This window comes from Orcinus orca, chromosome 3, assembly GCF_937001465.1.
Source record: "Orcinus orca chromosome 3, mOrcOrc1.1, whole genome shotgun sequence".
Taxonomy (NCBI): Eukaryota; Metazoa; Chordata; class Mammalia; order Artiodactyla; family Delphinidae; genus Orcinus; species Orcinus orca.
The window spans coordinates 82,418,516-82,441,495 of NC_064561.1; the positions used below are offsets into that span (position 1 = coordinate 82,418,516).

Genomic DNA, 22,980 nt, shown 5'->3' on the forward strand with positions numbered 1-22,980 from the left:
TGGTCTCTAAGCACGTTATTGAAATACTTGTAACTCTGTGGGGCTGTTTTCTTCCCTGAAAGATAAGAACTTTGGAATGTGGGATGGGGGAGGGTGGGAAGGCAGCCTCTGACCATTGTCATGAAAACTGGTCTGCTCAGCTGGGGTCGGAAAGATGAGTTTGCATTTAAGCTCTATCTGCATCCCCCGTCTGGTTTCTGTTGTCGAGGTACCGGGGACCTTGAAATTTGCTTTTTGGTAATTTAGACAGATGTCGGGTGTTCCGTTCGCTGTTCCTGAAATCTTGATGTGAGGTTTCCCTACCCCATTTCAGAGAGGACGCTTCAGGGATTTAGAACTGCATTCCTCAGTGGCTTTACTATTGAGTGCTGAAATGAGGAAACGTTTGTTTTAAACGGTGGATGTGGTAGGAAGGATGACTTGTTATTGGTTGAAACTGGTGGTAGGTATAGAAGTAATAAAAGTTCTTTCTTAAAACCTTGAAGTATAGTTGATTTACAATGTTGTTTTAATTTCTGTATACAGCAAAGTGATTTGGTTTACATCTATATATATTCTTTTTTAAAATATTCTTTTCCATTGTGATTTATCATAGGATATTGAATATAGTTCTCTGTGCTATACAGTAGGACCTTGTTGTTTATCAAGTAATAACAGTCCTTAGTATTGGAATTTGCAGCCCCTAAGATTCTCAGAGATAGATAGATATACCACATGTTCAATAAGCGGGGTCACCAGGAATACAGGATAATTAGTACAGATGCCCATATCTGAGGTTGCTTCCCCTGGAAGCAACACAGGAGGCCCTGCTTGCTGCTGGCTGTATTTCCCAGTGGGGGATCCTTAGTACGTTGGCATCTCCCTCCATTCTTCAGTGGGTGGACCTCAGTTACAGGAAGAGTCCAGAGGTGAGAAAGCCAGAGTTCATTTGCTGAGTGACTATTTTGTGTCAGTATCCTGTTAATTGCTTTCCACAAATTACACCTTCTCTGATATTCATATTATTCCTACTCTGTAGATGGGGAAACTGAGGCTCTGAGAGGTGTAGTTCAGGATGAAGCAGCAACGAAGTGGGCTTTGAGCCTGGTGGGTCTGTCTCCAGAGCCATCTCTCTAGGCGTTTAGGCTGTTCCGTTCCATCCCCGGTCACTCTGAGTCTTTCTTCTTCCCTTGTCCAGTCCTTGAAGTAAAATAGACTGCAGACTGAGCTTGATTAGACTTAAGCCTTCAGTTTATTTATTTTTTTCGATTACATTCAGAACCTGAGCCATAATTATGTGGCTTCACTTACCAGAGGGTGTGAATTACCTCCCATGCTGCCTGCTGGCCATGGCCACCTCCAGGTGTGAGCAGGGAGGGTCCCCAGTGACAGAAACCTCACTTATCCCATTGCCTTAAGTTGCGAGGCTGGCTCTGGCTTCTCTGACGTCCACGTTCCTCATTTCCTTTTTAGATGTGCAAAGACGGTGAGTCTTAGGGGACACACAAAATACACCCCTTTGTGTGCCAGATACATCAGAGCCTTCCCGTTGACGTACACACACACACATACACACACACACACACACACACACACACACGATTGAGAGAGGCAGTTCCTTGTTTTTCAGCTGCTGTTGTAAATTGCTATTTTAAATTTCAGCAAGTGGAATAATAGCAGAGTGATCATTTCCAGTAAATGCTGTTGGCCTTTGTAAAGAATGGCTTGTTCAGAGGTTTTATGATTTACGGGGACACAGCTGGTGGCCAGCAGAGCTGTAGGAATGTGTGCTCTCCTGGGCCCAGTAGAGCTGCAGATGAAAAGGGCCCAGAGCTGGCACAAAAGCAAATAAGCGCTCTGGCTTTAAATAAAGCATCGTAATTTATATGAAGCCTGGCTCTTCAGTCCCAGGGAGATACATGCATCAGTAGCAGCTTTTTGATATGAGCGTAATTGTCAATTGGTTCCCACTGTCTCCTTATATCTCAAGGAACTGGGGATGGTAAGAAATTACTTTAAAAATGCAGTCCTAAAATCTCTAGTTGTGTTAACGCAGATTCTGACAAGCAATTCACTAGCATTTAAATCTGAAACTTCTAATCACCCACCGAGATTGATCTACAAGAGGTCTGTGAGGAAGACAGGTGATGAGAGGTATTGGGAGAACGGATGCCTTCGTAACCCTTCCCCGAGCCTACCCCCTTCCCCAAGTGTGTGAGGGTTTTCAGTCTTAGATTTTATTTCCTTTGCATCTTTCAGTTTCGTTCATCCCAGTGATTACTTTGCCTCCCCTCTTGCCCCGTCCCTCTGCTGCTCCTGCCACGGGGGAGCATTGGGCATGAAACAGACTGTGGCCTGCAACAGGAAACAGGGACAGGGCAGGTATCTGTTAAATGACCTTTCAAATTCATGGCTTCCTGTGCCTTCCTTCTTCCTTTTAGCCCTAAGAACACTCTCTTTTAGGGGCAGTGGTGTAGAGGGGAAGGTTCTGCCTTCAGTATAGTTTATTTGTGGCCTGGTTTTGCTGTTCTATTTACCTGTTTTTCAAGTTGCAGAAACAGCATTGTGGAGATCCTGGAGGCAGACGTTGTTAGCTGAAAAGATCCTGTAATTAATATTAAGTGCAGGAAACAACTGGGCCTGATGATTTGAAAGGCCTGCATTCTTCCAGTTGCTTATCTTCAGTGGCCTGCGAAGCTGCAAGTGGGAGTGTAGAGAGGCTGTTTCCCTCTCCTCCTGGGGCATGCTGGCTGTGTGCTGTCTGCCCAGGGCCCCTAGCTGTCTCCTAAAATAACCCTGTTAAAGGAACGATGTGTTAGGAGGTAATAAAATAACAACCATATCGTTATCATGGCTCATTGCAGGCCTACTTCGATAAATACTTATCAGATACCTTTCCCAAACTTCGGAATGCTTTTATTTAAAGGAAGAAAAAATGATCTCCCAACGAGCTAATAATTGAAGCTTGTGAGACTGGATTGGGACAGGGGAGTCCATTCTGTTACTGTTGGCATTGAACCCTCGTCTTCCCAGGGAGAAAGAGAAGGGAGCAGGGGGGGGATGAGAAATCATTCTCCCACTCTAATGAGGAAGTTGTGCCTCCAGAAAGGAGAGGGCCCGAGAATCCTGCCAGCACTAGAAATCATTCATCTAAGTGCATCTGATTTCACATAAACTAATGCCTGCCTGCAAAGGAGGAGGAGAAAATTCAGGTTTAGAACTTTGCCCCGGAAACCAGAGTGGTGCTGTCGCTTATCAGGCCTCAAGGATACCTTACTGAGACTTTCAAAGACAAGAAAGGAAACCTCTTTGTACAAATGTTTACGTGTGTACATATACTCTGCACAGGTACCTGTTCGGTTAATGCATTTAAATTGCTCCAAATGGCTGTCTCAGAGACTGTGTGTTTTCTGTTCTGTCTCTTCTCTCTTTCTCCCTCCTTCATCTTTTATCTTTTACCTGTTGTGTTCTGTCTGGGCCCTGATGGATCACAACCTGAAAAGCATCTTCTTGGGAGCACAGGGGTCGGGGGGGAGTGAGGGGGCTTTGGACGCAGCCTGACTATACCCCGAAATGTCTATAATGACACCTGTGAACTATGAAACTTGCTAAAACATAAGTACTGATTATTTAAAAGAAGTAAAGCATCTCTTAGTAAATATTATTTGAGCTCTAGTGATCTGTTTTGATTTTTTAAAAATTATATCTTGGGCTATCAAAGTTTTCATGAAGGCTGAAACTTGTGTAATTCTTGGTCAGTGAAAATACTGTCACCATACACATATATGGTGCAGGCTCCCATGCAAATGTGTGGGACAGCATTTCTGTGTTCCCGGTGGTGCCTTACAAAAAGAGCCTTATTCCTGCTCCCCCTTTTTACCCACAAGACTTCTTCACAGGCCATTGTATTTTCTAGAAGAGGGGAAGGATAACGTTTCTAGGGAAGTGAGAAAAGAAAAGCAGCGAGAGCTTCTTTGCGCTGACCAGTCAACTGGGTATCGACCACCTGTCTTCACGGGAAAGAAATAGATGGCAGTGAATAAGCGAGAGTCTAGTTTTCCAAGAAGCTCAATGATTTTCCCAAATCAATACAGCTCATCAGGCCTCAGAACAAAGGCTGCGGGGGAGGTGACAGTGATGGAAGTGGCTTTCTGTTCTTTTGTGTATTAAACCATAAGACCCATGGGGAAACAGGGTTTCTTTAGCCAAGTTTCCCCACCCCCTCTTCTAGGGCTTATCCGATGTATTTGTGGTGGTGGGGGGGGGAATCCTTTCAGGTTTTTTGTTTTGTTTTAAGATTTCCATAGATTCTATCCTGATGATCAAATGTACTTTTGAAAGAGATAAGCACAGTCAAGTAAGAAAGAACATCATCTTTTCAAATGTAGATTACAACAGCCTTTTGCCATTGCTTTTTGGTATTGGTTTAACACACTTATTTGAATGAAGGTCTTACATTTTTTTCTTGTTATTTATGGAAAGGCTTTAGACGAACCAGAAAGAAATGTCTCAGTGTTCAGATTAACCTCTGGCAAATAAAGAATCATAACTGTCCTCCCATAAACGGACCTTGTTCCTAATGTCCTGAAAATAACACACCGAACCCTACTAGGAATGCTGAACTGTCATTGGAGAGGTTATAATTAACGTAGACAGCGTGGTGCCGGCATTTTCCAGCCGCCGGCAGAGAACATCTATCCGAACCAGCAATTTTTAGCCCTTCATTCCTTTAATCTTTAAGCTCACTGTGCTTTCATAAAGCAGGACACTAACACCAGAGCAGTGCGTCTCTGGGGTTTATGACTGGGGTGGCGGCACACTAGGGCATAAAGCGTTCATTACACTTCCCCTTGTTACTACTGCCCTATCTCCCAACCCCATTGCCTACACTATTTGTTCAGATAAAGCCCACTGTTCAGGGTGACTAATCGCAGCACTGTGTTCCAGATGGTTTGATTACAGGATGTGGTTAAAGTGACTCTTCAAACATTCAGCCCAGCAGTAGAGCTCTTTCTTAAAAAAAAAATACTGCATTTTCTGGTCATGTCACAACACTTATCTTCCTGGTCCTCTCGTGCTCCATACGTCCTTGGCAGAGGTAATAGGAAGGTCCCTCTGTTCTTTGGCTGTCAGGTACTTCACTGGCAACCCAGTTGTGAATTTAAAATTCCCCCCAATGATTATAAACTCAACTTTGTCCTTTGAAGAAAGACCTATCTGAAGGTTTGAAGCTCTGAAGCCAGAAACATGAACAAGGGTACTAGACAAGACTCAGCTTTTTAAAGAGTACCAGTGTTGGGCACAACAGAATTTTAGAAGGAGGGAGTTCAGTACAGAGGAGTGGTGATAAATCCTACCTTGTACAATAGTCACATTGTATAAAAATCGACAGTAATGTGATATCCTAAATACATGAACTTTATCCTGTACTCAGGAAACAGCATATTGTGACATTCCTATTGTCACTAATGTTTCTACTAGAAAAAAAAAATGGAAAGGAGGAAAGAAATGTGTACACTTAAAAAAAAAAAGGATCGTGGCATAAATGGGTTCCATTTCGGTGTTACTGGAGTGAGGTTTCTGTTCACTGCACAAGTGCACACCCAAGCCATCCAGATGTGGCAGTGTGAATAAGAGGGTCAAAAAACGATGTCGGATTCCAAATTCGGCATTTGCAGTGCTTGGTGAAAGACTTCTGTCCCAGGGGTGAGGCACTTTAAAAACTCTGAAAGAGTCTGTAAACTCTACTATAACCAGAGTTAGGCTGATCCGCTGGGAAATCAGGCATTTGCCCAGTTCTTGAGGAAACATCTTCACAAATCCCAGAAACAGTAATTCATAAACCATATTTATAACATCTTCAAAGCGAAATCTCTCCACGGAGAATTCCTATCATCTTGAAGCTAGTGCGAGACGATGCTTATTGGGAAAGTATGGTAATCGTGAAAAGAAGACACTGGGTAGCATTCCCATCTCGATTTTCTTCAGTCATCATCTAGTAGCCCCTGGGAGTCGAATGAACTCCCTCCATGTGCTGGGCACTGTGCCCACAGGTACGGTAGGTGCAGACAGTACTCATGTTTTCAAGGAGTGGAGTCGGGTTGGAAGAGACAGGCCTCTTGTGTATATGAGTGGAGTAAGGTTTTAAAGGGACCGTGTAGTTTAAGACAGTCTCCGCAGTGTTCAAACAGTAAGAGTCTATTTGCTGCTCACCTAATGGAGTGAATTCGGTCTTCCTGTTGGATGCGGGTTCTCCTAGTCATAGGGTCCCAGCTGAAGGAGGCTCTGCCATCTTCTGTGGCCTTCCGGGTTGCTCTGGTCTCCATGCCAGCGAGCCAGGAAGGTGAAGAGGTCTGAGGCACATGCACAGGAGATGCTTCTGGGTCAGGCCTGGCAGTGGCACTTATCGGTTCACTTGCCTTTCATAGAACTGAGGGACAGGAGCACGTCTAACCAGTAGGGAGGAGGCTGAGAAAGTGCCTAGCTGTGGACTCAGGGAAACCATGGATTCTGGGGAGATCCACTGGGGAGAGGACTTGGATGGAGCATAGTGGGGACTCGGGAGGGAGTGGCCGTTTTCTGGCGGTATGCATGGTCTGTGTGTCTGGAGAGGATTCATAGAAGAGAGAACGTTAGACTTGGTCTCTGCTTGGTCCTGATTCATTAGAAACCTGAACTTTCCTTGGGGATTTGGTCAAGTCCATCTGTAAAGGTTTTTTTCCCCAGGGCAATTAAAAGTGTGATAACAAGAATGGTTGAAGAAACTTGTTTATGCTGGAGGGGAAAAAAGAGGGCAATTGGAGGCAAAGGGAATATCGACATGGTCATCGACCTTGCGTGGGTGAAAGGCTGTCAAGTGGACTGTCTGTAGGGTATCAGAAGGCACAGCCAGGACCTAGGTGTTCAAAGACAGATTGTAGTTCAGAACCAGGGACAACTTTTTTTTTTTTTTTTTTTTTTTGCTGTACGTGGGCCTCTCACTGTTGTGGCCTCTCCCGTTGCGGAGCACAGGCTCCGGATGCGCAGGCTCAGCGGCCATGGGTCACAGGCCATGGGTCACGGCCATGGGTCACGGGCCATGGGTCACGGGCCCTGCAACGGCAGGCGGGCTCTCAACCACTGCGCCACCAGGGAAGCCCAGGGACAACTTTTTAACAAGATGACTGGAAAATATCAGGACAGTCCTAGGTCCTGGTGAGACACCGCCCCCCCCCCCACCTCCACCCCGTCAGTGATGAAGTAGGCGGGAAAAGGGACACACAAATATGAGGGCCTTGCACTACCCATTGGCCTCTGTCTCATAGCTGTTATATCCTTGTCTCCATCATGGTCCTCTCTCCCTTCAGTAGCTTGTGACCTACAGGTTTCTACTCTTGTTATCAACTTTCCCTTCTATACCACTAGCTCAGATTCCCAAAGCACATCCTTGTTTAGTTACCTCTGCTTCAGTTGCCCATCACTGGAACAGTCAGAGGAGGCCAGGGTTAGGATAAGTGGTCTAGGAGCCTAGTCTCCTGAGACTACCCTCTGAGCAGGGACTGTGGGCAGGGCGGTTACTATGAAAGTCACATCCTGGGTCTAGTTTAATGAGATCGATTAAGGGGCCTACTCTCTAGTATGGGTAATATGCAAACCGTACTTCCACTTCTGGAACACAGGGTATCCCTATGTTCGGCTACAAATTTGCAGACTCTTAAAAGTATAGAGTTTGTATGGAGTTACAGGCAAAAAACATGGTTGATTCTGTAGCACCAGATAGGTTCCTAGTGTTGTATACCCTGTAGATGCGCAATAAATGCTTAATGGGCCTGACCATCTCTCTGGGAACACTTAACTGCAAAGTATTGACAGAGGAGATAAGAGAACACTGTGAATGTGGAATCCTTGTGGGATCTCAGGGCTCTTTTGGCTTTTATAGAGGTAAGGAAAGGGCTCAGGTTATAGAACACAGGCCACCTTCTTACTAAGTGTCCAGTAGGTAATATGCTTTGTGGCGGCAGCAGCTTAGATTGTGTACCAGTATCTAAGACCATACCCTTAATACAAAGAAGAAAACCCTGTGTGGGAAGCGCACCCAAACCATCTGTTGCTCTCTTCAGCTTTATTTTTACTTTATTGGTGATAATCTGAAGATGTTTTTCAAATTTAAAGTGTTACAGGGCAGGCATTATTAGCATTTTGAGAAAGATGATGCCCAGTCTGTGGGTGGGAAGGGAAGATGATAAATCTGGTGGGATACCTGAGAAGATAAAGATGAAAAGGACTTGTACAGAGTGTCCCCAGCACCTTGCAAATTGCCCAGATGTTTGAAGGAATAAGTGTGTAGTTAGAGAAATATTAACTCTTTTTGGAATAAATGTACATTTGTTTTTAGTTTATATATGATAAGTGAGAAAAGTAACCATGCCCAGGTTTATAAAATTCAAATTTGGGCTTCTGAAGGACTCATGTTCATGTTGGGCATTTATGCCTTTAAAAAAGTATAGTCTGCTTTATATGGCCATGGGTTACAAAGTGTTCAAGATGCTGTGACTCCAAAATAATAAGCCGTTTATATCTTTTAGAACTAAACATTACCTTTGTACTTGGCCCCTCACAATAGGATGTTGTCTAAACATAGACTTCCTGACAAAGAAACAGTACACTTTGTAGTTTATATGAGAAGCATTCCTTAAGCCTTCATTCCAATACAGAGCAGATTTGGCTGCGTAAACATGTGCGTGCGTGTATTCGCACGTGAATTCTAGGCAGACATAAATATTACGTGACATTGTGGACTGTGCATATAAAGAAAAATAGACCAAGCACACGTATTTAATTAAGAAACTGTTCAAAATCTTCCAGGGAGTAGAGCATTTATTTTGAACATTTTTTAAAATATAGAGGGATTCTAGGAAAATTAGGCTGACTTATTGAGGCCCTTTGAAGTTGAAAATACACTATTTTTTTCTTTTTCAGAATGATAATGATTATAATACTGTCACTTGTACTTAGATAGGAGTGTGGCTTCAAGAAATAGTGTCAGGCGATGGGAATAGTTTTGCAGTGTGGAAGTTTCAACTTGAGTTTCTCCCATGTGACAGCTTCACCCGATAACCCCACCTAACCAACGATTAACTTTGTGTTGGGGTCCCGTCCTTCTCTCCGGCCCCCACGTTTCCCTTTGTCCTGTTCCGAGACCAGGAATTTGATGCTGAGACGGTTGTGAGCCGGCTGGCGTGATGTGTGTGCGTGGAGCTGCGCAGTGTGGGTCGTGCTGGGAAAGCCAGCACGGTCACGCGGACAAGTAGCCTTTCAACACACGGATCAGCCCGCGTTGATTTACGGAGCTGGGCAGCCCTCTGTCCCCAGGAGAGCCCCGGCTCAGGGAGCGCGCCCTCGCCTCGTGGCGAGCCCGCCACCGCGGCCGCCTCTTCCCCTGGCGATGATGCTCCTTTATCCCAGGCTGCTGCCTCGCTGGTCCGGGCGGCCGCCCTCGGCTCAGCCAATCAGACGCCGGCGTTCCCAGCAGGCGTCGGCCAATCCGCGGCCATCATTTGCTGGAAACGCGAAACCCTTTGGGGAAAGGCAATAACAAAAGCCTTTCACTGCAGACAAATGTTAAGTGTCTGTGCAGACTTTTCCTGTTTTTAATTTTATTACTGTAAGAATGGAGGGTTTGTTGTTTCTTTCATGTTTCCTTTCAAGCAATTTTAATTATACATTTGTGCTACATCAGGGACTCTGGAACGCGGTGTTTCAGCCTATTGCGTCTAAAGCTAAAATGCAGTACCCTTCTGGCACTACAGATAGATTCCTGCACTGTAAATATAGCTGACATGCTAAAGAATTTTAAGCAGCTGCAAAGGTCTTTGACACCACACACAGTGCCCCAGAGAGCAGATGATGAGAAAACCAGCTCGTCTTCCCCTTCGCCTTGTCTCCCACCCGCTCCCTTTTCCTGAAGGGATGTGCTCATAAAGAATCCTTTCCTCCAATTGTTCCGTCTTGTGCACATTTTGACCAAATGCCTAATTACCATCGATTCTCATCTCAATAAGAATTTTTATACTCAATGGCTTTAATTTTTTTTTTCCCTGAAGGAATTAGAATGGAGTCAACTATGATTTGAGGAAATGCTTGCTTTGCTTCGTGCTAACTCCCTCTCAACCCCCCCCCGCCCCCCACTGATATAGTGAGTAAGTTCAGCTGTCACCTAAGTAATAGTAACACAGACCATATGGGAAACAATTTTTAAATCTCTTTTTGGGCCTTTTGAAAGAAATCCTTTCTTCCCCACTATGAGTCCCAACGATGCAAATATTTTACCTGCTGTTAAAGACATTCCCAAGGAAATGAGTCTTACCTTGTGAGGTGTCCCTTGCCACAAAGGAGTTCAGTACAGATTTTCTGCAGAATTCAAAACGGCAGTGAGCAAGCGAGTAAACCGGCTAGAAATAGACTTTGAGTATTGCCCCTTGGTGTTTCCAAGAAAGAAGGGGGAGTGGTGCTTTATAGAAACTAAGACACACTTAAATACTTTATTTCTTTACCCTAATATTTTATGTGTGTCTGAAAATCTAGGTCCTTTTACTGTATGCTTTAAAGGAGTGAGTTTAAAAAAACACGGCACTTGTCCTCTAGAGAAATAAAGAGGATGTTATATTTTGTTTCCCTGTGACATTTGGTATACTAAGTGCACTTAAGTTTAGTAATTCACAGATGCAGCGCTAAATTAAATTGTCTGTCTGCAAAGCAGTTGGGAAAAGCAGAATGGCTTGCAGGAAACAAGTGTGTTGGTTTTGAGGTTGTTGTTGTTTTTTTTTTTTCTAATCCTCTGTGGCAAATGCTTACTAAAGTTGATTCTAAAGATAACCCCAAGAGCAAACCTATTGTGCACATTTATTTTCTTAAGAGGGCTATTTTAGGAGTCCTTAATATGAAACAATACCAAACAGTGAAACAGATACCATACCAAGGCTGATTCTTGTCTCACAAAGCCAGAGAGGGGAGGATTAGGAAAGAGAAATCATAGCTGATTGTCTGCTATCTGAACTCCAAGCTCCCGCTTTCCCCCCTTCTAGACCTATTTTTGTGCATGCGCATCATTTTTTTCCTAAATAAAAATCACTGTTATTTTATATTGCTGAATTGGAAGCAAAACCGATCCCTTTCAGTCACCTTCTGGTTTAAGCACGGGTAACTGGGGCTTAGTTTTTGTTGGCTGCTTGCCAAACGAAAGCAATTATGTGTAATAATAGAAAAATTAAGAGGTGAGTGTTGCTGTTTTACAGCAGGACATGGCAAAAACCATTTCCTTCTGTCAGCAGCATCTTGATTACACTCTCACACGCAGCCCTTACCCTTTTGTACCACGCGCGTATGCTTGTGAACACACACACATGATTTCCTGTGGGTTTTTGCTTGAGGTCACTGAAACCAGAAAGAGGAAGAATGCAAACCACAGCTTTTGAAAGCAAATGAGAATAGAGCTTTGCTGGTAAAAAGAACAGTAATAATAAATGAACTGGAAATAGGGTAATTTGTGCTAACCTTGGTCCATCTTCATTCCCCACTCCTGCAGGTGTCCTAGTGGTCAATGTCACGTGGAGGAACAAAACTTATGTAGGGACCTTATTGGACTGCACCAAGCACGACTGGGCCCCTCCCAGGTAGGCATGGAGCCTTTGATTTCAGGCTCTGTTTTCCTCTCCTCCTTCCTCTTCTTGCCCTCTCCTTCCCCCATCCTCTCTTTGCAAGGAGACTACAGAGAGAGATTAATAATACATAGAAGTCAGTTTGTAATTGAAACCAGGCAAAAGAGCAATGAGCAATTCAGGATTGAATACAGTAAAATGCAGATGCTGGGTTGCTTTTTTGTAGGGAGATCACTACTTCCTGCCCCCTTCTCTTTCTCCTTTGTTTTCTTTTTCTCAATATGGGAATTTGAACTGGATTGGAAACTTAGCTACACGAGCTGGTTTTCTGAGGAAGAACATAAGCCATTGGAAGCCTGTTCTTTCTCAGGTGTTGAAATTGTCAGTGGAAGAATCGGGTGACTTTTCTTTATCTGGGCCCAGCCCTCAAGCTGCTGGGGTGTTGCCTGCTCTTTGCTGCATTGCGTGCCTTGTGATTTCACTTGGCTCCTTTGGGGATGCTCGTTTTGACATCTGTTACTTGCTTCCCTAGGTTCTGTGAGTCACCGACCAGCGACCTGGAGATGAGAGGGGGCCGGGGCCGGGGGAAAAGAGCGAGGTCTACCGCAGCTGCCCCGGGCTCGGAGGCCAGCTTCACAGAGTCCAGAGGGCTGCAGAACAAGAACAGAGGGGGGGCCAATGGGAAAGGGAGGCGGGGCAGCCTTAATGCCAGCGGGCGAAGGACACCCCCGAATTGTGCTGCGGAGGACATCAAAGCCAGCCCCTCCTCCACCAACAAAAGGAAAAACAAGCCTCCGATGGAGCTAGACCTGAACTCCAGCTCCGAGGACAGTAAGCCCGGGAAGCGTGTCCGCACAAATTCGAGAAGCACTCCCACCACCCCTCAAGGGAAACCAGAGACGACTTTTTTGGACCAGGGCTGCTCTTCTCCCGTGTTGATTGACTGTCCGCACCCAAACTGCAACAAAAAGTACAAGCACATCAACGGCCTCAGGTACCACCAGGCTCACGCCCACTTAGACCCAGAGAACAAGCTGGAGTTCGAACCGGACAGCGAGGGCAAGATCTCGGACTGTGAGGAGGCCTTGAGCAACGTGGCGCTGGAATGCAGCGAGCCAAGCACGAGTGTATCGACTTACGAGCAGGTGAAGGCGCCAGTGTCCCCTGGCTCGGGGAACCCCCCCGGAACCCCCAAGGGGAAGAGAGAGCTGATGAGCAATGGCCCGGGCTCTGTTATTGGATCGAAGCCTGGGAAGAATTCAGGCAAAAAGAAGGGCCTCAACAGTGACCTCAACAACCTTCCCGTCATCTCCAACATGACGGCCACCGTAGACAGCTGCTCGGCAGCAGACGGCAGTTTGGCTGCCGAAATGCCCAAACTGGAAGCAGAAGGCTTAATCGACAAGAGAAATTTGGGAGAGAAAGAAAAGGGCAAAAAAGCCAACAGTTGCAAAATGGACAAAAACCTCTCTAAGCTTAAAAGTGCCCGGCCCATTGCCCCTGCTCCGGCCCCAACGCCGCCACAGCTAATCGCAATTCCCACTGCAGCCTTTACGGGCACCACCACGGGGACCATACCCGGACTGCCCTCCCTCACAACCACGGCGGTCCAGGCCACACCAAAGAGTCCTCCGTTAAAGCCCATTCAGCCAAAGCCCACGATTATGGGGGAGCCCGTCACCGTGAACCCAGCTCTCGTGTCGCTCAAAGACAAAAAGAAAAAGGAGAAGCGGAAGCTGAAGGACAAAGAAGGGAAAGAGACGGGGAGCCCGAAAACGGATGCGAAGCTGGGCAAACTAGAGGACGCCAAGGGGGCTGGCAGAGATGTATCTGGGCATTTTTTAAAGGACCACCTCAACAAGAATGAAGGGCTGGCGAACGGACTGTCCGAGTCACAAGAGAGCCGGATGGCCAGTATCAAAGCCGAGGCTGATAAGGTTTACACTTTCACCGACAACGCTCCCAGCCCTTCCATCGGGAGTGCCTCGAGGATGGAGTGCAGCGCTTTGGTGAACGGGCAGGCGCCCGTGGCCCCGCTGCACGTGCTGACCCAGAATGGGGCCGAGAGCTCCGCAGCCAAGACGAGCAGCCCTGCCTACTCGGACATCTCTGATGCTGCCGATGACGGCGGTTCTGACAGCAGGTCGGAGGGCGTGAGGTCCAAGGCCAGTTCCCCTTCAGATATCCTTTCCAGTAAGGACGGTGTTGTAAAAGGGCATTCTTCAACGACAGCACAATCATCTCAGATGAAAGAGTCCCACTCTCCCTATTACCATGGCTACGATCCTTATTATTCTCCGAGTTACATGCACCCTGGGCAGGTCGGTGCCCCTGTAGCTGGGAACAGCGGGGGTGCGCAGGGGATGAAGATCAAGAAGGAGTCTGAGGAAGATGCAGATAAGAAAGACAAGGCAGAGCAGCTCGAGGCCAAGAAAGTGGACCATAATTCTGCATCCCTACAGCCTCAGCACCAATCGGTGATCACGCAGAGACACCCGGCCCTGGCTCAGTCACTGTATTATGGCCAATATGCCTACGGGCTCTATATGGACCAGAAATCTCTGATGGCCACCAGCCCTGCCTATAGACAGCAGTATGAGAAGTACTATGAGGACCAGAGGCTGGCAGAGCAGAAAATGGCCCAAACTGGGAGAGGAGACTGTGAAAGGAAAAATGAGCTCCCCTTGAAAGAGCTGGGCAAAGAGGACAGTAAACAGAAAAACATGCCATCGGCCACAATCTCAAAAGCTCCCTCTACTCCGGAGCCTAACAAAACCCATTCTAAACTAGGGCCGTCAGTGCCTAATAAATCTGAGGAGACAGGTAAATCACAGCTTCTCTCCAATCACCAGCAGCAGCTTCAGGCCGACAGCTTCAAAGCTAAGCAGATGGAAAACCACCAGCTTATTAAGGAAGCTGTAGAAATGAAATCTGTCATGGACTCTATGAAGCAGACAGGTGTAGACCCAACCTCGAGATTTAAACAAGTAAGATTGTGGAGTGTGGTCCCCACAGGGAGAGAGCAGTCTGAGGCTTGTACGTGGCTGGGCTTGATCTGGTTAAGAGTTCTTCACAGGAAGTCCACCCAAGGGCTCCTTAGGCTGGATTCCTCTTCTCCTGAAAAATATTTTCAATGAATTCTCGGGAGTTCTTGTGTACCTCTGAAATGTACATCGCTCACTGTTTCCTTGTCATGTTGTGTAGTGAAAAGAACCTTGGCCATGTGCTTTGCAGACTCATGTTCCCTGCCGTTAACTAACTGACTCTGATGAGGTCCCTTCACTTCTTTCTGAGTCCAGAGTGAGGGAATTCTACCCCACAGTGGCTGAGTTCTCTTCTAACTCTGAGATTCTGAGTCTGAGCACTCAAACAATTTGTTCTTTTACATTTTCAAATTCATTTTGGCATCTTCTGGGCATATGAAGATGGCGACCTTAAATTCACATTTCCCACTCATCTTTTTAATGAAACTCGGGGTGTCTTGAGGTGCCTAGAGTTCCGTTTTACGTTCTACATTAAGGACCCCAGGGCAGAGCTCAGAGCTTCTCGCTTGTGAGGAGAGCGGGGAGTCTGGGCGGATGGGCCTCAGGCAGTCACCCCAGAGCCCCCCCGGTCAGCCAGTCTGAGGTTAAATGTGACAACACCTGAAAATCGGTCACCGTGAAACCACGCATGTGCCAGCACTTTCTGTCACAATTCAGATGTCCTGACTCAGCTGCAGTCCCACGAGTATGAATTCTGGTATTTCCCAGCATCCCAGCCCCCACTGAGAGGGAGGGGGGCTTAGAGGTCCCTGGTGAATCAGAGCAACAGAATCCTTTCTTCATGCTCATTTCTGTCCCAGAGTTGGGCCTTAACCCCAGATACCCAGTGGGTTTATATCATGAATGGCATGGGCAGGTCACAAAGGCCATTTAAGGACCCTCGGTTTCCCCATTTCTGGAGGCTCGAATCAAGCTGTGACTTCACAGGGCTGCATTAGAACTATACAATTTGGGAGGTTTATGGATGCCTTTGTTTCCTGGTAGAAAAGCCATAATGTGTCCTGTTAATTTTTAATTTTGATTAAGGTGTTAGCACATAATGAGACGTGATGCAGTTATATTAAGCCTCAGCTGCAGTAGGTGAAGAAAATGTATTAGGAAACCAAGAGTTTTCCCCTCTAAATGATGTAAATTGATATAATAATTACTTAAACTATAGTAAAACTTACTTAAACAGTAAGTAAAACATTGTTATCAGCTTGAGTTTTCTGAATTCTTTTTACCTGTGTGAGATGTTAAAAGGAAAATGAGGTTAGATTAAATATGTCTGAGGATGTTACCTAATGTTAAGAATTGACCTTAACAGCCCAGCTCTGAATTCCAGCGGAGCTAAGTTTTGAAGCTCAGCTCCACGAACTGGGCAGCGGTGTGACCCTGATATTACTTGAGCTTGAAAAACTTAGCTTTTGTCTTCTGTAAAAGGGATTATTCATGATGCCTACCTCAGACATTATTCCTCTGTAAGAGGAGACGGTAAAGCTCGTTGCGCAGTGCGAGCATATAAATAAATGTTCACTTAGAAGTCATAGTAATCGTGCTGTCATGGTGATGAATGAGTTTTTCTTGAAAATTGAAATTTTGAAACATGTCTTCTTTTTTCCCCCAAAATCAGGATCCAGATTCAAGGACGTGGCATCATTATGTATACCAACCCAAATACCTAGACCCGCAAAAGTCAGAAGAACTCGATAGAGAGAAGAAACTAAAAGAGGATAGTCCCAGGAAAACCCCCAACAAAGAGGGTGGTGTGCCCAGCCTTCCCGTATCGTTAACGAGCATCAAAGAGGAGCCCAAAGAGGCCAAGCGTCCTGATTCTCAATCCTTGGATGAGAGCAAGCTGAAAAACGATGATCGCAAGACTCCCGTGAACTGGAAGGACTCTCGGGGAGCCAGAGTGGCCGTCTCCTCCCCCATGAGTCAGCATCAGTCCTACATACAGTACTTGCATGCTTACCCTTACCCGCAGATGTATGACCCCAGCCACCCTGCATACCGGGCTGTTTCTCCCGTCCTAATGCACAGTTACCCTGGTACGTGTCACGGGTTCTCACTGTATTGGAGGGAAGAGGCTGTGTTCAAATACTAGCTATTTTAAAACTCAGGATAAATTAGATGCTTCAAGAGTGACCTTTGTTTGGCTTGTATTTAATGCTACTTAAAGAAGTCCCAAAGATGAAATGGATTTCATGGAAGATTTTTCATTTTTTAGACGAAATGTCAAGGGTCCTTAGCTCTAGTTTCCATAGGCTCTGATGGTCTGCTGCAGCCATTAGACTGACAGATACTTTATGGCCTAGGAAAATATTCTGAGCACTTACTGTCATAATCATAACAGTTACTGTTCCTTGGAGTTAAACGGACACATAAACATATGAAATGGCTGGAAGCTCATTTCTTTTTAGAAACCTCTGATCATCAGGATGAATTAACTGGGAGAAGAGAATCGGAGAACCTAGATACAGTTTAACGATGACGTAGCCCATTCTTAATGCAATATTTCCTACTTGAAGATCTCCGACTCTTGTCCCAAATTCATGTCATCCAAATGGTTTTTGTTTTTTGGTTTTTTTTTTAAGATGTCGTCTGTAACTTGATGTGGCATTTGTTGTGTATCTGCAGGGGCCTATCTCTCGCCAGGATTTCATTACCCTGTTTACGGGAAGATGTCAGGGAGAGAAGAGGCAGAGAAGGTCAATACCAGCCCTAGCATCACCACGAAAACAACCACTGAATCGAAAGCACTGGATTTGCTCCACCAGCACGCCAGCCAGTACCACAGCAAGTCTCCCGCTGTATGCCTCCTTTTGTCATCACTAACAAGTACTATGTTTCAGGGGGAGAAAAGCAGACAAGCTAGAGAACAGTCTTGAAATATAAATGGTTTTGGAACCCAGCTGTGATTTCAGGGTGCTGTTTTAGTCTAATATGGAAAGAATGGCATGTTAAAAAATAAGATGCTTTCATACATGGGGGAAAAATTGTGAAAGCGTGTAAGGTAGCAGCAGTCTTTTCTGTTGGAAAATCTATACCTTGCTTACCCAGGAGGATGCTTGTTAGCCAGACATTTAAATTCATAGGAACCAACCTTGGGCGCGAAATATTTGTGTCGCACTCGTGTGCCAGAGTGAGTCACTTGGCTAAGGAGTGGCGGCTGTCTCTTCTGCTTTGACCTTGACTCCTCCACACATCCCTGTAGCTCTGCGGAAGTGATTCAGACCTGTGTCTTTGTGAAAGACGGCTCCACTCCCACACACCCACCTCCCCCAGAAAAGTGCAATTGCTAGTCCTAGAGACTGTTGGGAAGAGAGAAAATACAAAGGATGTGGTAGTTCTTGCCTAGAAAAGAGAAGTTCGGAATAAATTAAAATATGGGCACTGTAATGTGCGTCTGAGTGTGCCTACCTGAGACTCTGTAAAGAAACCGGGAAAGATGATTCATGACTCCTTTCCTAAGAGTACTCCTAGTGCGAAGATTGTTTTCAAGTAAGAAAAAGAACTTTAGCGAAAGAGTAGTTAAGTTCTAGTGGGTAAAAATGTCTCGGAAACCCACGATCCTTAACCAAAGTATGATTTGGGAGAACTGGAGCTTCTCTGAGTGTTCAGAGATGGAGAGATTTTGGAATACTTCCGGAGGCGTAGGGCAATGATTTGCTTTGCTTGATATTAACATATAATATTAGGATGTATGTTCTTAGTGGAGGTAAGTATAAAGATAGGCTTAAAATTGTGAGATATAGTCCCCTCACAAATTGTAATTAATATAGAAGAGTAATCAGAAAACTTGACCTTAAATCTCTACAACTCCTTCTTCTCCTGATCCCCATGTGCAAGTTGTTTCTAGGAAGAAATTGGGTCGATTCTAAACCTGCAATTATGAGTGAGATGAGAGAGGTCCTCTTATTTCAATCATTTGAGGAAAACATTGATGCTGCTTTGGCGGGGAGCAGTACTGTAGTGTTGGCGCAATTCCAGTGGAAACTAATGCATGTCTTTTGAAATGATCTTCCATTAATAAAGAATTTTAAGTGTCTGTGTATTTACTTTTTAATCGTTAGCACCTGTTGCCAAAGGGAGCAAGGTGGTTTCCTGCGCTCCTCCGGATTGTTGTTCAGAGGATTAAGGGGGGAATCTCTCTCTTTTCTGTTGCAGCCTGTGGAAAAGGCTTCAGCTGAGCGAGAGCGGGAAGCGGAGAGGGAGAGGGACCGCCACTCCCCCTTCGGCCAGCGGCACCTGCATACACACCACCACACCCATGTGGGCATGGGGTACCCACTCATCCCTGGGCAATACGACCCTTTCCAAGGTCAGCAGCTCTGTCTTACTTGTGCCTCTGTTCATCCTGCTTTGGAAAACAGTTGCCAAAACTGCCTTCCTTGTCTTCAAATGAAAAGGTTGAGCTTTGAGTGAATTAACTCTGGGGAGGGTTTTTAAGACTTCTTTCCTGGTATTGCCTTGGGACACAACTAAGGCTATTCCCACATCTCTGTATTCTGTTAGGAAGTGAAATGGCTACCACTTAATAATTGTCACTTGTTGACGTTATCGGTGGTGGTCAGTGTCTGGGGCACTGAATATAACAATCAGAAGATCAGATAGCTGCTGCAGGGAAATTGTGGCAGACAGGGAGGGTTGGTGGGAGGCTTTGGTGAAACGACTAGCCCTGATCTCTGCAGGCCTTGAAATTGCTCTTTTTCCCGTGGAAGTAATGGGAGTCATGTAATCAAGCTCAACATTTTTTATAACCTAATCCAGGGACTCTTCCAGCCCTTCACTCCTGGGACTCTTTCAGTAAAGAGGAGAAACATTTTTAAAGAGTCACAGCAACTGACGTGAGGAACCTTCAGTTTGTGATGTTTTAGTTGAGCATTTGTCCTAGCTCTGTCACCTCATGGCAGGGGTGGGGGAGTGGCACCGTCTTTACCAGCAGATCACTTGCTAGGATCTTGCTGTCTTAGCTTTGGCTGTCATAACAAAATACCACAGTTTTTATGGCTTTAAACAACAGAAATGTATTTCTGTTCATAGTTCTGGAGGCTTATAGTCTGAGATCAGGATGCCAGCATGGTTGGTTTCTGGTGAGAGCTCTCCTCCCAGCTTGTGGACGGACGCCGTCTTGCTGTGTGCTCCTGTGACCTCTTTGTGAATGGGGAGAGCTGGGGGGCCGCGGCGGGGAAGAGAGTTACTCTCTCGTATCTCTTCTTATAGGGACACTAATCCTGTTGGTTCAGGGCCCTACCTATAGGACCTCATTTAACCTTAATTACCTCCTTATAGGTCCTATCTCCAAACACAATCACATTGGGGGGTTAAGGCTTCCACATAGGAATTTTGGAAGGACACAATTTGGTCTGCAGTGCCTGCCAAGTTGCCTCTTACTCTGCTGTCTGAAAACAATAATAACAAAGAATAATATGTTTGAAGGTACTTCCAAAAGTAGGAAGCGCTGTCCCCACGTGAAGGGGTCATTTTAATTTATTCAGCTCATGTTACTTGGAGTCAAATAGTGGTGTTAAAAGAGACCATAGAGGACATAGAAGGAGAGAGTCATCTTCCCGAAGTTTACATTTGTTTCCTCTATTTCTTTCCGGGATGGTTTTCTAAAGAATTTTCTGTTAGGCAACTTCTTGCCATTTGGAGCTATTACATTCTCTTACTGCTCCCTTTCTCTTGCAGGGTAAAAGTTAAGACTATTTCTAAGTTCAATTCAGTGATTCCATGTACCTTATGGGATACATTGGTGTTCAGTCACTGGGGAAAACGTTAAAGTGGTAAAAGTTATTATGAAAGTATTGTATTCTAAGCAAATAGAATGTCGCTTCTATAATTCACTGTGACTTTTGATTCCTGTTGTTACCTGGTACCTGTCATTCCTCCTGAGCTTCCTATTCAGGAATGCGTGCAAACCATTTAGCACCACGCAGAGCCAGAGAGATGGAATGCTGTATTCACTTTGAATAGCTATTAAGAAAACCGCCGAGTATTCAATGAAGGGATGGGTACTGGTTAGACCGAGCAGTTTGTAGTCTGTCCTCGATGCATGAAACATTTCATGTGTGTGTGTCGAAAGGACAGATGGCTACTCACGGGGTCTGCAGCCTTTCACCATTGGGCCTGCATCTACTTTTACATTTCTGAAAGTCACAGAAAGCCTGCATTTTTTCCCCATTAGGCTTGACCTCTGCTGCCCTCGTTGCCTCTCAGCAGGTGGCTGCCCAGGCATCTGCATCAGGAATGTTTCCTGCACAAAGAAGGTAAAGAACCTCTATGTTTTGAATCAGTTTCCTAGGTAGAGACATCTTAATGGTGGGAGGAAGCAAGTGTAGGCTTTGTAGACCAAACACTTAGCTCCTAAGGGTTTGATATTGGAGTGAATGTGCTTATTTTACCACTATGCTTCACATGCAACTTCTATTCCATTCTTATAGCTGTAATGTACATTAGTGATTAACTGACCTGTGTCTTAAACGGTTGAAACTTTCTTAGGTTGTCTTCACTGCTTTGTTAAAATAATTCACCATGACTCCCTTTGTTTTATTATGTTTAAAAATGAAGTTGCAAATGGAGGAATGTATTTCCATAGTGCTAAAGGTAATGTTTGTTCTTTGATATTTTCAATTACCCCTCAAGTTGTGTTAAAAAGGAAAATAATTTATTTTTCACGTTGTCTGTCATTACCCTTGTGTTCATTCACTTTCTATGGAATTGAGTTCCATTGACTGAATAGAATTAAAATGTCTGTTGGTCTTACAGTTTTCATATTTTCAGTGTCAAATGTGGATGGAACCCCTCTGCTAAGGTTTTCTTTTCTCTTGCAGAGAATAACAAGATTGGAAATGTACGTTGTCATGTGACTGGATCACATGGGGAAGCGCTTTATACAGACATCAGTTCCATGGTGTTAATTTGAAATGCCTTAATGGCAGGCAAAAACCAGTCATTTCATTTTTGTAAATTACAGATTTTATCAGAGAGTAACAAATGTTGCTGTAATTAAACTTCTGTTTTATATATATATATATATATATACGTATACATATATGTATATACACACACACACACACACACACGCACACACACACACACACACACACACACACACACATACACATATATATTCTATACTTTTTGTATCAGTAACCAGGCTCGCACACACAGGGTCTGCTGCCGGGTCGCAAACTGCTCAGTAAAGGAGATAAAAGATGTGCTTGTCAAATTGAGAAGTGTTAGCCACGGAAGGCTGCTTACTTTCTTTTCCTTTTGCTTTTCAATTGTAAATAAATAATGTTATGTATCAGTGTGCCTGAACCTTGCGTATCCTTCGTATATTTCCCGTAAGCCCCTCAGAAAGGCTAACTGTGATGACGACACTTGGGTACAATTTAGATGTCTGTTTGGTGGCTCCTGTTAAGATGCATCAGTGTAAAATGTTCCTGTAGTCGCTGTTTGTACTTGTGTATTGTGGAAAAAATACTTTTGGAAGGCATGGGGTTGCCAGTACCACAAAAACTGTGTTGTATATAATGTAAAGATTAAAACGGGGAAATAATGAGCATCTGTGAATAATGAGGTGTCATTTTTGATAATCTTGAATGGCAAATAACCCAATAGCCTGCATACCAGAGACATCTGTGATTGTTCTATTACTTGAATAGTCCTGCAGTCCTTTTTTTTTTTTTTTTTTAATGTTTACAATTATCCAGTTTTAGAAGAGAGAGACTTTAACGCCATTGCCTGGTTACTTGTTTTATGCTGTAATCTAGTTTATTTTATGTAAAATGTATATTGAATGCTTTCCTTTTTTATACCCGCCTTAAATAATTTGGCAATCAGAATTAAAAAGGTTTTTTTTTTTTAATATATATAATGGCTTCTTGTCTGTCTCATGTTATTTCTAGCTGGCTGATAGTATTTCTAATTCCCAAAGAAAGGTTCCTTAATATTATGAATGTCCATTGCATAAGATACAGTACAGAAATACTGACTTTTCTTATATGACACCCAGGTTTAACAACCAAATAAGTGGATTGAATCCAGCAGATATATGTATCTTTATTGGGTATTTACTCAAATACAGAGTATAATATCACTACAAATTCTGTGGTATGGAATGATATTCCAAAGATGTCAGGCTTGTGACGTGTGGACAGTAGGTAAAATGTGTGAAAACTTGACTTGTCATTAAATTGTTTTACTAGCATATGTTATGCCGAACATACAGAATTAACTGCTTTCTCACTTTTTTTCCTTTTCCTTGCTTCCCTTTTCCCCTCCCTTTCTCCCTCCTTCCCAGCAAGTACTTTCTGAGCACCTACTTTATCCCA

At 44.6% G+C, this 22,980-nt stretch overlaps 1 protein-coding gene across 6 annotated transcripts in view; it reads left to right on the forward strand.

Moving 5' to 3' along the window:
* The window catches only part of ZNF608 (zinc finger protein 608), a 106,898-nt gene extending 84,531 nt beyond the window's left edge, over positions 1–22,367 (forward strand). For 3 of the 6 annotated variants that reach the window (XM_049707167.1, XM_033423713.2, XM_049707166.1), the window contains 7 exons: positions 11,543–11,630; positions 12,148–14,602; positions 16,272–16,689; positions 17,279–17,451; positions 18,809–18,962; positions 20,829–20,910; positions 21,475–22,367. In XM_049707167.1, the coding sequence (XP_049563124.1) occupies positions 11,543–11,630; positions 12,148–14,602; positions 16,272–16,689; positions 17,279–17,451; positions 18,809–18,962; positions 20,829–20,910; positions 21,475–21,481 (3,377 nt within the window). In that variant the 3' untranslated portion in view covers positions 21,482–22,367. Of the gene's footprint in view, positions 1–11,542; positions 11,631–12,147; positions 14,603–16,271; positions 16,690–17,278; positions 17,452–18,808; positions 18,963–20,828 lie in introns of those variants that run through there. The other 3 variants (XM_049707169.1, XM_049707168.1, XM_049707170.1) reach the window with 3 other exon arrangements.
* Positions 22,368–22,980: the final 613 nt, after the last annotated feature.